Source organism: Salvia splendens, chromosome 21, assembly GCF_004379255.2.
Source record: "Salvia splendens isolate huo1 chromosome 21, SspV2, whole genome shotgun sequence".
NCBI classification, from domain to species: Eukaryota; Viridiplantae; Streptophyta; class Magnoliopsida; order Lamiales; family Lamiaceae; genus Salvia; species Salvia splendens.
Genome location: NC_056052.1, coordinates 17,145,347 through 17,162,371, shown reverse-complemented (window position 1 = coordinate 17,162,371; position 17,025 = coordinate 17,145,347). Strand labels below are relative to the sequence as shown.

The 17,025-nt window shown below is 36.8% G+C and overlaps 2 protein-coding genes across 2 annotated transcripts; one reads left to right on the top strand and one right to left on the bottom strand.

The window, feature by feature from the left end:
• Positions 1-2,196: 2,196 nt before the first annotated feature.
• On the top strand, positions 2,197-4,199 carry LOC121783264 (transcription factor bHLH123-like). The gene is made up of 7 exons (XM_042181291.1): positions 2,197-2,562; positions 2,627-3,026; positions 3,097-3,204; positions 3,339-3,404; positions 3,547-3,612; positions 3,697-3,747; positions 3,831-4,199. Exons 1-7 carry the CDS (start codon positions 2,309-2,311, stop codon positions 3,981-3,983), a joined length of 1,098 nt encoding a protein of 365 aa, XP_042037225.1. The 5' UTR covers positions 2,197-2,308; the 3' UTR covers positions 3,984-4,199.
• Positions 4,200-12,955: 8,756 nt separating this feature from the next.
• On the bottom strand, positions 12,956-15,667 carry LOC121783248 (probable NAD(P)H dehydrogenase (quinone) FQR1-like 1). The gene is made up of 4 exons (XM_042181263.1): positions 15,506-15,667; positions 14,118-14,211; positions 13,556-13,818; positions 12,956-13,375 (listed from the first exon to the last, which is right to left on the bottom strand). The coding sequence occupies exons 1-4, from the start codon at positions 15,526-15,528 to the stop codon at positions 13,141-13,143; spliced, it is 615 nt and encodes a 204-aa protein (XP_042037197.1). The 5' UTR covers positions 15,529-15,667; the 3' UTR covers positions 12,956-13,140.
• Positions 15,668-17,025: the final 1,358 nt, after the last annotated feature.

Sequence of the window (17,025 nt, the reverse complement as noted above, 5' to 3'; positions counted from 1 at the left end):
AACTTGATAGAACCACAACCGCATAATTCAATAAACAAAAGCAATAACAATGAATCAACGACCAAAAACTGCCGGAAATGGGCATCTCAACGCAGCGGTGCGCAACCAATTTTTCTCCGCCACCAACCTTCTCCCGCGCAGCTGGGAAGCACAAATCCAATAGCTTAGCCTTAGCTCCGTTGAGAAGCACCGCCGATCAGGTGAAGCCATTGAAGTGGGCGGTTAGGGTCGCCAAACAACAACTCCCGCCAAAATCTGATGTTAATAAAATAGATCACTATAACAAAAAACCGTGGAACACATCACTATAACCGTGGAACACATCACTATAATCATGCTTTTACTTAACTGATGTTAATAAAATAGATCACTATAACAAAAAATCAAAGAAACCCTGCAACACATCACTCTAACCATGTTTTTACTTCACTGATGTTAATAAAATAGATCACTATAACAAAATATCACAAAAACATCACCCATTTCCATTAGTTTCCATTAGTTTGTCAAAAATCTTTCTATCCAGATCCTGCTCAAATCTCAAACGCCCATTTCCGCCGCAATCTAAAAGCAAAAAGGCACAAATTCTACGAATTCTGGCGATTAGAGGCTAGTTTTAATTCAGCGGCGGGACCCATTAGAATAGATATGCAATGTGAAGTTGGGTTCTTGATGCGAACACGTCACACCCACAAGAAAATCAGAATTCATGCTTGTTTATTTAATTACTAGCATTTATTTTGGACCAAATCGATCAGAGTCCAAATCCGATGAGTACCGCCGCAATCTCTGTCATGGGTCCGGTCAGTTGGGGCCAGAGGACAGGCCGACGACGTCCGCCGCAAGCGGCTCTGGTGGAGGCGGCGAAGCCCCGATCACTCAGAGGCGGCGGTGAAGAGGAGGGCTGAAGAAAAATTCTTTAAATGAGAGAGATTCTTGTTTTACCCAGCTTTGTTTGTTAAATGACTATTTTACCCCCGTCTACTTATATTGTGAAGTAAAATTTTGGATCAGTTTTGAAATCCTAAGCTCATTTTTCAACCCTTGATTTCTTAATCTTATGGTTGAAATTTATTCTCTAGTTATATACTTAAGGAGTACTTGCCCTATATAACTACTATATATATATATATAGGGGAACGTTATTCTCCTATTCATCCCTTAGATCATTTATTCTTCTTAATATGGGCCGTTAGATCTCATTCATCAACGGTCCAGATGATCTGCATTATTACACTATAATGGTGCATTATTAGTCGGTGTGCATTATTCAACTAAAAATCTGCATTATTACACTATAATGGTGCATTATTAGTCGGTGTGCATTATTCAACTGAAAATCTGCATTATTAAATAATACGTGGCACCAATCTAACCGTCGGATGACAAAATCGTGGGACTGAGATTAAAAAGAACAAAGAACAAAAGATATAAAAAGGAAATGTATACATCCCAATATATATATATATATTGAAATGTTATCATACAAATCTTAAATAAGTAAGCAGTAAGCACCAGAGCATCATTGTTATTTAAATGTTAATAGTATTACCTATTAACTTTATACATTTATTTTAATTTTAGAAATTGCATAAAACTCAAAGCTTAATTTAATGCTTTTTAACTCCAAATAAATATGTAAACGAGTAAATCGCTCTTTGATTTGTCGATGATTTGTAAAATAAATAAATTAATAATAATTTTGAAGTATAAAAACAAAAGCAAATGCATAATATAAAATAAATAATGTTAACATGCAATAAACAAGAGTTAACCCACATATTAGAATAATAAAATAAATACTTGCATGATCCGTATCGCGTTCATATCATACAACAATTTCACGTTATACTACTTGATTAGTGTTTGCATTATGTCCCCGTATTTGCATAAGAATAACACGATAGTATTTTACATATTTATAATTTTTCATTATTATATTATTCGATATTTTCCCTAGTCATAAGATGAATTTAATGTGTCGTATAAGGTTGAATCTGAATGGTAGACAATTTTTATTGTTAATAAATGCGATTGGCTATGTGTGGAATTTGGTTTCAAGATGACCAATCCTTTCCCTTGTCAAATCACTAGAATAAAAAGTCAACCACAAATTCCACTATTATTTTCTCAAATTGATACTAGTATAAATACCATGATGCAAGTGTCCTTGTTTCATTTCGGTTTTAATAAAAATCATCCATAAAGTAAAAGCAGCCAAATGAGTCTTCAAGCATAAGCGTCTCAACATTTATTTTGCCTTTTTCGGTTCGGATCGAAAAAAAAATAAAAAATTCGAAACTCAGCCATGGCAGACGATTTCCAGCTCGGAAACGGAAGCTGGTGGGATACATCAAGAAACCGATTCGAAAGCGGCACCACCTCCCCGGCTTCGTCTTCGTCGATTTCAACCACGTTGAATGCCATCGCAAGCTACGGATGGCCAACAGAGATGGTCGACAGGAAATCATCAAGAGATGATCAATCATCTGGCGGCGGCAACTTGCAAATGATGGGATTAGGCCTTTCCTCGCAAAGCCTGGATTGGAACCAAGCTTTATTGTAAGTTCTTCTCGATTTGTCAGTTCTAATTTAATATACATATTTAAATCTTGTTTCGCTGTAGAAATGAAAAAGGGGAGAGCAGTTTCCGGTCGTTGCTCCAGCAAGATTTGAGCTCAAACCCTGCCAATTTCCGAGGGTTTTCGTTGGATCAACATCAACCGCAGTTTACTTCTCAGGCGAGCTCCAACGACAGCACCATCACGTCGCAGAGTTTAACCCCCGCTTTCCAAGTGGACTCCTCCACCGCCTACAGCCTCTTATTATCGGAAAATCAGCAGCAAGCTACCTACCAAAACCGATCCATATCGAACTATCCATATGCCCCGGCTGGAAATAGCAACCATTTGCATTTCACCAACAACACTCCCTTCTGGAACGCGTCCGCGCCTCCAGCCGAAGCCCGGTCCAGCTTTTTCCCGCCCTCACAAAATCAGATTCCCACTTTTGATGCCAAACCAAAGGTATTTACACTTTATAAAATTAGGGCTTTTTTCCCCTTTTTTCGCGCTTATGTCCAATTTTGTGCATCAGAACAAGGCGGAAGGTCGGGAATTAAGCGCGTCGGCGAAGAAAAACAGTGCTGAGGCAACGAATAAAAGGGCGCGAAGTGAAACGCCGTCGCCTTTGCCAGCTTTCAAGGTATGGTATTGGTATGCATACATAGATGTTGAGGAGCTTTTGCTTTTGGAAAAGATGAATGAATCTGTGAGTTTCAGCTTTTATTTTTCTTTATTGAGATGAGATTAATGATGAAGCTTTGTTTTTTGGATTAGGTGAGGAAAGAAAAGATGGGAGACAGAATAACGGCACTTCAACAATTGGTCTCACCTTTTGGAAAGGTAAACAAACTCTCTTAAGTTTTCATCTCCATTCATTTCTTTCTGTTTTATTACCAACATTAGTCTCATGATGTTGAACTAAATCAAACAAAATTTTCCGCTTCTTTTCACTTATTTATTTTTCTTATAAAACAACTTTCAGACAGACACTGCTTCCGTACTCTCGGAAGCTATCGAATACATCAAATTTCTCCACGAACAAGTCAGTGTAAGTCTCGTCCATCGATCACTCACACATGAAAATATGGAGTTTTTAAGTAATTTCTTGATAAATTTAAATATGATATATCAGGCCTTAAGTGCACCCTACATGAAAAATGGAGCTCCCATGCAAAATCAGCAGGTACATAAAATCTCCAATAAATTGGTAATTAATTATCATGTTCTTTAATGCCAAAATTCCAATAATATCATTTATTATGGCAGAGTAATCCTGAAAAATCGAAGGATCTAGAAGGGGGCCGTCAAGATCTAAGAAGCCGAGGGCTATGTCTAGTGCCAGTTTCGAGCACTTTTCCGGTAACGCACGAAACATCAGTCGATTTTTGGACCCCTACATTTGGTGGTACATTCAGATAAGCAAGCAGAAAATTCATGAGACTCTAATCAAACTCCACTAATATCTAAGTAGGAAGATAGAGAAGCAAATGCAGTGTTTCAAGTATACTTTTTGGCATGGTTTGGGCCAAACTGATGCAGTGTGGCAAAGATTAGTTTGCTAGCTAGGAAACAAATTGTATGCAGAATATATTAATTATATAGCCTTTGTAATAATTGAAGAATTATGATTAAAAAGAGTTGGTTAGAAATGAGTACATAATATAAGATGTCCTGAATTTAATTTAATTCAAAATATAGATTAGCTTGGTAGCTAGCTGATGGATTGGAGTATCAAAATTTTGTTGTTAGTAGCAAAAAATATGCAGAAAAGGGGAAGGATAAAAATGTAAAGGAGCTTTTGGTGGGGAGAGTTAGCTTTAGTGGTATTTAATTTCTAAAGAGAAATGAAAGGGAATAATTGAATTCCAGTAGAGATCATTTGATTGAAAATCTGGCTTTTGAATTGTTTATATGTTTGGAATAATATGTGAGTGGGAAGTCAGAAGGAATGTGGGGCATATGTGCAATAGCCACCCTCCTTTTTAGGGTTTAGTATAATTTTTATGAATTATTTTTTCAATTAGAATGGGCATGTTTGAGTAAGCTATCACTCCATAGCTTTGTGGTTTTTATCCAATGGTCACCTTCACCTACTTTCATTGGAAGGTGGAGGCTGCATATCCACCTCCTGTTTTAAAAAATGATAGTATCACCTAATATACATCTGCTAATGATATAATATTATATCATACTATAAGCTTAAGGTTTATGATTTATCAGCAATAAACTAGTGATTCCATTTCAACTTATCGCTGATCAAGTATATCAAGGAGTAAAGATAGTGTATATGTGTGTGAGTTGGCAAGTGGAAGAAAGGTTAAAGCTTAGGTTAAAGTACGTGTAAATTGTTTATTAATTATCTTTCCTGGTGTATATTTTTCGCTCACCAAAAAATAGAACGACTGATAATTTCAAGGTATCTCTAGATCAAGAAAAAAGATGAGTTAATTTAACACATCTTCAAAACGATCAATGGGAAAATTATACTTTAAAAGAGTAGAGTTTAAATTTAGTCCTCTATATTTACCTAAAAAATAATATATTTTGATTCATATTTAATGATTCTGTCAAAAAGTTAACTGCCAACAACATTTTTATTAGTAAATCTGTTGCATGTAAATTTAAAATTAAAAGAAGAAAAAATGCCCATTTAGATTATTTTTTCTTTAATATTTATGTTTTTTTCCAAATCAAGTATATATTTCTTAACTTTTTATAATTTTAATCTTGTCAAAATATTGTTAACCGTCTTACGAAACCTATAATATGGATAATGGAGTATTTAGGACCAAAAACTATTTCATTTAATTTGTTGGATAAAAATATATTCAAGCAAATACAAAGAATCTATTTTAGACTATAAATTTTTAAAAATAAATAAGAAAATTAAGAATTAAAAATATTTTCTAGACAACTGAAGAAGTAAAATGTCATTATAGCATAATATATATTGTGGATAATATTTTTTTTCGTACTAATGTAACAGTACTTCCCACTAAATTGATTGGTACTAGTGTGCAAGTCAAGTAAAACATATGTTTATTCATACCCCATTTAATTGAATGGCGGCAGCATCATTCATTCATCACATTCAGTTGTGATACATTTTTGGTTACCATTTAATAACCAAATATAGTTACTCCATAAGTATCTTATTTTAAAATAATTTTTATTTTCTGAGAGTTCCGTTTCAGAATTCTGTAGAATCATGAGTTCATGATACAAAATTTTCCATTTTACCTTTAATCATTACAAATTCTTTGTTTTTTTCAATTTTACATACTCCTTCATAGGAGTAATGTTAACCAAACAACACTGGGAATGGATTTTTCATATGATCAACTTATATTTCTTTTTCTTCTTTTTTTCATTTCCGGAAATAACGAAACTCACTAACACAAAGGCATTACTTTCTTTTTGTTCCATAAAATATTAAAATAATTTTCTTTTGTTGTCTATCTCACAAAAACAGTACTACTAATTTTTTGCACTACTTCTCACAAATTGTTACAATAATATATTCACTAACACAGTTTATTTACAATAACTTTACAAAATAATACTCCTTCCGTTTCAAAGTACTAGTTGAATAGTAATGTTTCGAACAATTAGAAAAGTAATTGAATCATTTTCTTTTTAGCAAAAAGATTATTTTGTCGTTAACTTTAACTCTTTTATTTTGTTTTTTCCTCCTACATTAATCTCATCATTTTAACATTTATATATCAATTTTTTAAATCTTGTGTCAAATTAAAGAAACACATTAACTATCTTGGAACTTAGAAATATCAACTCACAATATAGAAAAGTGTAAAAGTGAGATTATTTCTCCACTCATACTACAAATACAATTACTCCTTGCGTCCACTAGTAATCGTCTCATTTTATCATTTTCGTCAGTCCACCAATGTATATCTTATTTGTTTAAATTTTTTTAAAACTCAATACCCAAATCGTAAATTCAAACTTTATGGGAAAAAAGGGAGTGTATTACTAGCAATATACACATAGAGATAGATGTAATGATACCTGTACATAGCCCTCATTTAAGTACCTGGTATTAGAGCATCCCCATCGCCACTCTCCGGGGCAGACGGCGTCCGTGCCAGTGGCGCGACACAGCCCGTCCACCGTTGTGCTCGTGCCAACAACACGACATTGCTCGATAATAAGAGCACGTCCGTGCTGCTGAGCAGGTCGACGTGGCAGCCTCCTATTGGCCAACGGCAATGCCGTTGGCTTTTTCTATTTTTTTTTAAATTCGAATTTAATTTAAAAAAACCATTTTTAAATAAAAAAAATTCCCACTTCCCAATAAATTATATCTGTTTTCTTCCCACTTTTACTTTATTTTTCATTTTTCCCCCAAAATTCACATTTTTCATCTATAAATACCCCCATTTCCACACAAAAAATTTCATCTATAATTTTTAATTTGTAGGATTTTAATTATGTAATTTTTATTTTTTAGGATTTTAATTATGTAATTTTTAATTTTTAGGACTTTAATTATGTAATTTTTAATTTTTTAGTGATTTGTAATAGTATTCCGGGTATTTTTAATGCATTCTAATATTGTGGAAATGGTTTTATTTAAACTGAATAATAGAACGGTGAGACCCTTGAGCATGTCCTTGCGGAAGAGCATGGATGTGGGTGTTGTGCTCTTGGGAAGAGAAGGGAGTAAAAAATAAATAAATGTAGGACCCACTTCCATGCTTGGATGGGGATGCTCTTATATTTGGTTAAAGATCATAGAGACATAATTGCTTTGCTTAGAAGCATAAACCAATACAAAAAGAAATCACAAATCCTCGCAACATTATTGAATAATATTATTATTCATGATTACCCTCACACTACAGCATCATCTTCTGACGCAATTAATCTTTTTATGAAATAATTAAATTAAATAATTAATTTCTTTTATTTCTAGATCTGCAGTATATATGATATGTGGTAGACAAGTTTTACATACTGGAAAGATTTCTAGTGTCGTGAAGATACTATAACCTTATTTGTGCTGTTCCTTCTCCACAAAAGTTTATCCAAAACAAGCATAAATTCTTTTTCTTTATGTCATGTAATAAGTATCTCCTGTATCTACTTGCCATCTTAATGAATTGACTATAATTAATTGGATAGAAGCACTAACTAAGAGTTTATGTAATAGCTATTCCATTACTACTCCAATATATCCTAATTAGCCAGATAATAATGATATACTTAGGGCGCGTTTGATTGCCCGGATATGGCGATATGAGATAGGTGAATCATATCGGATGCCGTAAGATATTGCTGATAGTTCATGAGATAGTTCTCCGAAATATGGCGTTTGGTTGCCCTGATATAATCTATCAGATAGCTTACACTGTCTTTGTTTTGTTATATGCAAAGTGCTGATTCGGAGTTCGATTGTCATATTTGCCCTCAAAATAATTTCATACTTCCATGTCTGTCCTCAAAGCCCTAATTCATCCATACCAAAATTTATAATCTGCCGCCTAAATCACGCTTCTAGCGCCATTACATTCCCTATCAATCCAGCAGCGGTAGCTCGACGAACTCCATCCACTGAAGCCAGCGTCGCCGCCGGGTATGTATCTATCTCCAACACCACTGTGACAAGCCATGTTTTTCTATTCTTGCTTCGCGTTTGTGGATAGATTGATTTTTTGATTGTGGAATTATTTGGTGATGGATTGTGCGAAAATCTCACATACCTCAGACGAGAAACTCAGAATCATAATTGGCTAGGTTTAAAGATCTGCACAATTAAAATGCCGTTATTGAGGTTTATTGCTCTGTGTTTTGCGCCATATAAATATTCCGTTTGCGAAACTCAGAATCATGTACTATATTGCTTTGTTGCTGTATGTTTTGTCTGGATTGATAGGGTAGCTAATGAATTTGCAATGCCGTGTAGTGTACAGCTTGATTGATATGGCCTCACAACACACCGAAGGTAGCGAAGACGATGGAAGCCCAGAGGGTAATAGGCTGTTAGGTTTATGTTGTTGCTATTCTAATGGAAATCAGAAATATATTCGGCATGCCGTTAAATTGGGTGTTTTGTGATGTTAGGTAGCAAGGATTTGGGGTCAAACAGGAACGCGAAATCCGACAGGTCGAGACGCATTTGGTCGGCTCGTGAGGAAGAAATCCATATGGCAACTTTAAAGGAGTTGGCAGCTAACGGATGGAAGTCCGACAATGGGTTTCGCAATGGTTACCTTGTTCGGGCGCGGGAGGCGATAAAGAGTGAATTTCCAAAGACCGACATAATGCCACACCCGCATATCTACTCAAAAATCACTACTTGGAAGAGGAACTACGGATCACTTAAGACGATGCTTAGCTACAGCGGCATTGGGTTCAATTCGGATGGTACCTACCGAATTGAATGCGATGACGAGCAATGGGCTTTATTTTGTAAGGTATGTATTATGTTATTCGAAACCATGTTGCAAACTGAAATGTTGTGAGATGCACTTTACTTGTAGGTTATATAAGTTCTATTTATATAAGTGTTGCTAATTGCTAATATTAAGCTGTGATTGTTTGCGTCCAGAGAGACAGGCATGCCAAGTATATGCGGAACAAATCATGGCCTCAATACGAAGACTGGAAGGAGGTTTTTGGAAACGACCGCGCTGATGGTGAGAAACGTATAGACGTTGGTGCTGCTGCGAGGACCATTTACGGGAACAAAGATGAAGCTCCGGTCTCTGATGAGCCTCAAGCCGCGGATGAGACATCTACGCACATGAGTTTACAAGATCTATTTCCTGACATGGTATTCCCGGAAGGTGTCATGCCTGTGATGATTGATGAGAGCCAGTCCGCCACCGAAGTAGGAGGGCCTGGAGTTGGTGCTGATGTAGGTGTGAGTCCAGGAGGAGAGGCTTTAGGGGGGACAGGAACCACGATAGGGGCTGCTTCTGGATCAGGTTCAATGAGAGGAAAATAAGTTTTCAAGAAGGTGCTAAAGAAACAAAAAGTAGAAGACAAGATGGATGGAGTTATAACTCTCATGGGTCAGATTCACACAGACACAAATGAACGTTTGAAAGAGATTTCGACTAGGATTGGGTATGAGTTCGATCTGAGCAACAAGAGGTCTGAGGTCTTTGATCAACGGAAAGGTATTCCAGGATTATCTCTCAAGCTACAATTCTATATTTCCAAGAAACTGGTTAAAGAACCCGAACTCCTTGATCTGTTTTGCGGCTTGCCCGAAACTGCTCGTGCAGCCTTTGTGTTTGATCTATTGGAAGCTGATGATAAGCTGTAATAGTTACCATAGGGAGTCCATTTACTTTTGATAATTACTACCTCATTCTGTGTGATATGAGAGAACAATGTAGTGATGTTATTTTGAAACTGCTGCTAATTATCAATGGCTTTTTTGGATGTTGCCTTAATTATGTTGCCTATTTACACACTTTGTTGACAGGGTTTGTATGTTAATTAAAATGATTGTAGCCAATGCAGACGCTAATGTAACTAAAATGATTGTATGGAGTACAGTGTGTATATATTTGGAGACGGTTTGAGATGATCGCATGAAATTGTAACCTACTATGCGGGATTTTTTGTGATGAGCTAACACACACAAGAACATGGCCACTTGTTCTTCGACAGTCACTTGTTTCTGGTCTATTAGTCCTACGCGGTCACGGAGAATACGGCATAGACGCCCAAAAGTATTCATATCCATTCTCAGATTATCCACACAAGCTCTATCTGTCACACGCACAAGCCTATCTAGATGACGCACATGATCTGGAATAGAATCTAGAACTACAGACTGACCTAGTCGATCCCAACGCTTACGCTTCCGATTTTGAGGGAAAAGTAGTGTGATCATCAGAGATATGAGAAGCATGTTAATTTGGTGGTTCCGTATAATCTCTTCTATCAGAAGCACCACGGTGGTCATGTTAGTCTGTGGACATGAAACCAATTGCAAACAATGGTGATGGAAACACAATATTATCAAAAATGCTAAAACACAACAAAAGAGACTTCAACTAGTAAGCAATCTTATAACATTTCTTGATTTCAACATAATAGGAGCATAAACACAACATAATCCAAACAAACCCAAACTACGGAAACTTTTAAATCGCTAAGTGCAATTGTGCATATGTTAAATTTAGACATTCAACTCAATTTCTATTCGGTGCCGAAGGCAGATTGCATACCTTTCGAGAATCGTCGGCGTTACCCATTGAAGCCAACAAACAATTGAGAGCAATTCAAATCAACAACTCACAATTAGTGGATGGGGACTCTGCGAGCAATTCAATCGATTCATTTCCATCAACCCAACAAACAATTGAGTTCAAAATTATGCAATATCGAACCATTAACCGAAATAAAGTGCTTACCAAATCTTCGGCTTACCAAATCTGTGAATCTGCGAATAAATCACGGAACAAAATGGCCGAATCTGCGAGCAAAAGTCTATTTAAACTAATCTAACACCATCACAATCTGCTCACTTGAAATTGAAGCACAAATATAAAAGGGTCTTTTTGGCAATCACACAAGACACATTCAAATTTCACAATCGGGATCCATAGCATAAGCTCGTATCGGAGCCTATCACCGAGACAGCCATATGCAGCAAAACATGGGTGGTATCTTAATCACAACCGGGTTGGTGGTTGTATACCGGGTATTTGGGTAAGCCTATCAGGGCAATCAAAAACTAGACACACCCTAGATAAGAGGGCTTATCTTACCCTATCAGGGCAATCAAACGAACCCTTATGAAATATGAATTTACAGATTATTAAAAAATACTTTACTAGTTAGCACCAACAAGTGTGAAGTTTCTTGAGATAAACTTATCATTCATACGGCAGCAATGAATATATTTTGGTCGCTGGAAGTAATTAATTCGATAATAGTCACAGATATTTTGGTATTAGTAGGTTTGAGAAATGGAGGTGTTCAATCAGGAATATGTGCGAATTCGACAACTGTGGCTGGAAAAGAGAGTTATTAACACTACAACCAGACTCAGTCATCTGTCTGCCAAATATATTTTGCTTCAATTATATACACTCTATCAGTCCACAGTGGAAAGAGCTATTCTTGCCCATACGAGTTTTAAAAAATTGTTTGATTTTAAGAAGAACATTGAATAAAAAAAATAGTAAAATGTGGATTTATTTTTAGATGAAATATAAAATAAGCATATTAAAAGAAAATAGTGGAAAAAAGTAAATGAATCTTTAAATAGTACTCCCTCGGTTTCATAGTATTAGAGTCATTTTTTCATTTTGAGCTTTTCATAGTAATAGAGTCGTTTTTCTCTTTTGGGTGCTCCATAGTAGTAGAATAATTTTTTTTAGTAAAAGTAACACATTTTCTCACTCTTACTTTTCCCTTTCTCTTACTTTATTATCTATATTTTTTTCCTATCTCCTATTTTATTATGTTTTAAATTACATTACACACCTTTTTCCTTAATCTTCGTACCTGAAAGAAATACTTCCACTATTATGGAACGGGAGAGGACATGAGGTAGATGTCTTAAAATTATAAAATGGTCTTTAAATAGTTAACTTAGGAAGCGTTTTCTGTATTTAAATTACATACAAAAAAGTATGGTTCATTTTTTTAAGATGACAAAATTATGTCCAAAAACATTACATAAAATAGATGACCTCGTGCTTTCGTAAGATGACGCATTGAAAGTTTAGATTTCTCAATATTTAAATAATCCCTCCATCCCAACGAAATAAACCCATTTTTTCCGACCGAGATGCCATTACTAAAATAAAAAAATTTTTATTTTTACTTTATTCTATCTCTATTTAATATATAAAATAACATTATACAAAACTTATGTCATTCAAAAAAGGTCATCTTTCTTAGAACGGAGAGATTAAGTTTTAAGTTCACTGTTAAATCCTCTAAATTCTGTCCCACATCGACTTGGTAAAGATCTCATCTAATCTATATAAGTGTGGATAACCCTCCCCCTTATGAGGCCTTTTAAGGGGTGAGTGGCCCATTTCTAATATGGTATCAGAGCGGGCCCAAGTCGATGATGGTTTTCTCTTTATCTCTTATCTACCTCACGAGTGGAAGACCGATGTCCTTTCCGGCCCACATCGATGATGGTTTCTCTTGCATTGCCTACCCACGTGATGGAAGACCGATGTCCTTTCCGGCCCACACGTGAGGGGGCGTGTTAAATCCTCTAAATTCTGTCCCACATCGACTTAGTAAAGATCCCATCTAATCTATATAAGTGTGGATAACCCTCCCCCTTATGAGACCTTTTAAGGGGTGAGTGACCCATTTCTAATATTCACAGTTGCAGCTAGGAAAAAGGTACACCAAACAACCATAAACATAACTGGATAACATAATTTCAGAAACAATACTTTTAACATATAAATGCCACTTCAAATTTAAGGTAGGCAAAGTTACGACACTGGGACAGAGATTGTATTAAGTAGAACAAGAGTAGCAGAGCAAGAAATAGAGTGACATCTCAGCAAATAAACATGTAGAATCTTGGAAAAATAAGAAAATTTATGATCTGGAATAGAGATTAGGCAGCTCCTCCCTTCAGTTTCAAGGCAATTGTGGCAATGTATTTCCCTTGATGAAAAGCCTGCTGCAATTCAAGCTCGGATGGGCTTCTTGAACCATCACCGGCATAAGTCCCAGCTCCATAGGGGCTTCCACCTTTAACCTTCTCCATTTCGAACATGCCAGCTCCAAATGTATACCCGATCGGCACAAAGATCATGCCATGGTGAACAAGCTGAGTGATGGCAGTCAATCTGTAATGCATCAAATAATAAACTGTCAGTAATTTCTCTAGCAAAACACGGCTATATATGAGTTACCTCTCGTACGAGTATAAATTCATAAGAGAGAGAGTTTGTTGATCATGAGCCGTTGGAGATACAGATAAAACGTGAAATATCGTAAGGTTAAAATGTGATTGTGGGAGAACATACGCTGTAGTCTCCTGGCCACCACCTTGAGATCCAGTGCTGTAGAAGATTCCAGCAGGCTTGCCAGCGAGCTGTTGTGTTCTCCATAGGCCTCCAGTAGCATCAAAAAATGCTTTGAATTGTGCAGCCATCATGCCAAACCTTGTAGGGAAGCCGAATATGAAGCCATCAGCCTCAGAGAGCTGATTAGGCGTGATAATAGGGACATCACTCTTTGGAGGCACGCTCATTTTCGTCAGAACATCATCAGATAGTGTTTCAGGAACCTATAGCATAGTTACACACAATGTTAAATTCTTTCAATATAAGTAGCTACGTAAATCATTTCTAATCAAACAATACACACAGGCCTATTCATATTCCACCCAAGTAAGGGAAGAATCGATGATATCCAAGTTTACTCTGCAAAATTAGATCCAAAACTTGCCAACAATTGCAGCCATCTGGCCGTACAGATTTTGATATTTTTATTCATGATAACCCACTTCATATTTAGTAGAGTATAGTAACACAATTCAAATTTTATCATCACAGCTTGCAGAGAATGCGGAAAGAGAGCTGTTACCTGCCATAACTGGGCTTCAACTCCTTCAACTGATGCAGCTCCTTTCTTTATCTCTTCAGCGAGTTTCTCCACATGTCCATACATAGAATAGTACCTGTAGGTGTCGTTCGGTTAGCATGACTCATTATCTTATGACTATCCATCTAGATCTAGGATTAAATTTGGGATTATTTTAGTTGGAGGGGGTGACTATGACTACTAATTATCATATGATTATCCATCTAGGATTAAGTTGTGAGACTCAAACTCATGAACCAATCATAATACATATATAATCATTAGATATAATCTTGCAAACCGCACAGTCCGGTAATGGATGAAAGGAATATCATCAATGTCATGCATCATAATAACAGAAGATCCTTCAAGATTTTCTGAGTAAGAATAGATGTACACCAGAATCATGAGAATTTCTACTAATATACGTTAGTTCAAGCATCCAGTATTTCAGAAATACTACATAGCTTTATGGAACTTGAATCCATAACAAATGAATACTCCATTGGATTGAAGCAAACGACAGGTTCTTATTTCAAGTCAGGGACAATGAAGGGTGTGTATTTCGAGCTGTAATAGATCACCACTAATTCTCACCCCACTCTTGCAATGATAAATAATAATAAAATACTAAAATATATGCAACAACAACTGGTGCTTGTTCAAGCATAGATCAACTTACATTGAAAAAATGTCAATTTTAACATCTTATACATAACAAAAATACTTCGGAAAAAGGACTAAGTTGTTCAGATTTACACAGATGATATTCCACACCAATTAGATATTTTTCAAAGTTCTGAGGAGATTACATCATATTCTTCAAAATTTAGAGTTACAAAGGAAAGAACTTCTAAAAATTCAGAGGTCTAGATATAATTTTCTCAAGTAGATGTTCATTTTCAGGCTTTCACCAAGTTTTATGAACAGAAGATAAGTCATCAAATTAAGCAATAATTAACTTGCAAACATGAAACTATTCAGTGCAATCCAAGCTAATCTACCATTAACTTCGATGGATCAATTACTTTAGACTTGTTTGACCATCCTTCTCTTTACTTAATCCCATGGTTTATCACTCCAATTAAACCCCCTCTTAGGCAAAACGAACTATTTTGAATGATTTGCAGACTAAATCGTAGCTAATACTGCATAGTTTTACAGACTGGTCATTCCAAAAATTACAAGTCTTGCAAAATCAAGAAACACGAATCAAGAATCATCACCAAAAATTAAAGCGTACCATCTCGAAATTCAAACAGAAAAAAACGACCCAAGTTATTGAAATGGAAAAAAAAAACTACAGCGGAATTACAATTATGCTCAACAGAAAACAAAAAACAGAATTAGATACAAGTATGAAATTATCGCCAATTTAAACCGGAACTCACACAATGTAAACTTTGGTCGCCATTGATGATGCAAACTCTCGAGCTTTTCCTCTGCCAAGAAAATGGATGACTATGTGTTCGACAAAATGAGAATGTGAGCTTTCAAATTTGTCGCCGCCGAAACAAAAATTAGTTAGCAATCATCACTCCGATGGAGTAATTGTTAAATAAAATGTCAAGGAATTATTTAAATCTTAAATTAATATTATAAAATTTCTAAGGAATATCTGGAAAAGTCTATATTCTTAAGGTGGACGAAATAATCATAATCATTTTTTTTCACAAATAGATACTCCCTCCGTCGTCCGTGAATAGGAGTCCCGTTTTTCTATTTTAGTCCGTCCACGAATAGAAGTCCCGATTCACTTTTATCATAAATGGTTACAGGGTTCCACCTTCCACTCACTCATTTCACTCACATTTCATTTAAAACTCATATATACAAGTGGGACCTCTATTCCCCTAACTTTTTTCTACCCACTTTTCTTAACATTTCTTAAAACCCGTGTCGCCAAGAAATGAGACTCCTAAGGCCATCCACTACGCTGTCTCTATACCGTCCCTTAAACTGTCTCTTAACTACTATTTGAGCACTATTTGAGGGCCCCACTGTCCTTTTTTCCCCCATCCCTTAACTAAGGGACGGAACCTGCAACGCTCCGTCTCTTAACCGTCTCTATAGAGTCCCTTAATTACTATTCATTCAATTTCATTTAGAATTTTTTTTTCTACCCAATTCAATTTAAACAAACACACTTTATTAAAAACAACACTTTATTAAAAAACACACAAACTAAATAAACACACAAAATAAAAAAAACACAAAATAAAAAAAAAACTACTCCGCCGGCGAATCATCCTCTGGAGGCGGTCGAGGTTTAGGGGGTGTCGGAAAGTCAAGTTGTGCTGCCATAGCAACAATTCCGTTCCACCAGGCCGTGAATTGGGCGTACGAGAAGTGGGAAGTGTCCGCCATTGTGGCGGTCATGTACGCCACCATAAGTGTGTCCGAGCCTCCCCGCGAGCCCGAGGCCGGCTGGCTTGATTCGCCTCGGCCCTTCCTTGCTGATTCCCGACGATGGGATCGTACGAGACCGTGATCCAGGCGTTGTACACCGCCATCGTTTCGAAGTTGCTGTACGGATGCCGACCAAGATCCTCTTCTTCTTCTTCCTCCTCGTCCTCGCCCGCCTGGGGTTGTACACCGCCAGTGCCACCTCCAACGCCTCGGCCACCTCCACCGCCAGTGCCACCTCCACCGCCTCGGCCACCTCCACCGCCAGTGCCACCGGGAAAATCCTCCCGGATCTGGGATAATCCCTGCGAATACCGCGTGGCGGAGGGACGGACATATCCATCAAGGTCAAAATTGGGTGGTTGGTACCCCCCGGCGTCGCCGAACCCTGAGTCCCAGGGGTTGACGAACCGTCCAATGTGTTGATCATGGTCTCCCAATCGCCGAACGCGTTGAGATCCCACCCGCCGGAGCCGGAACCGTCGTAGTTGCCGTCGCCGTCGCC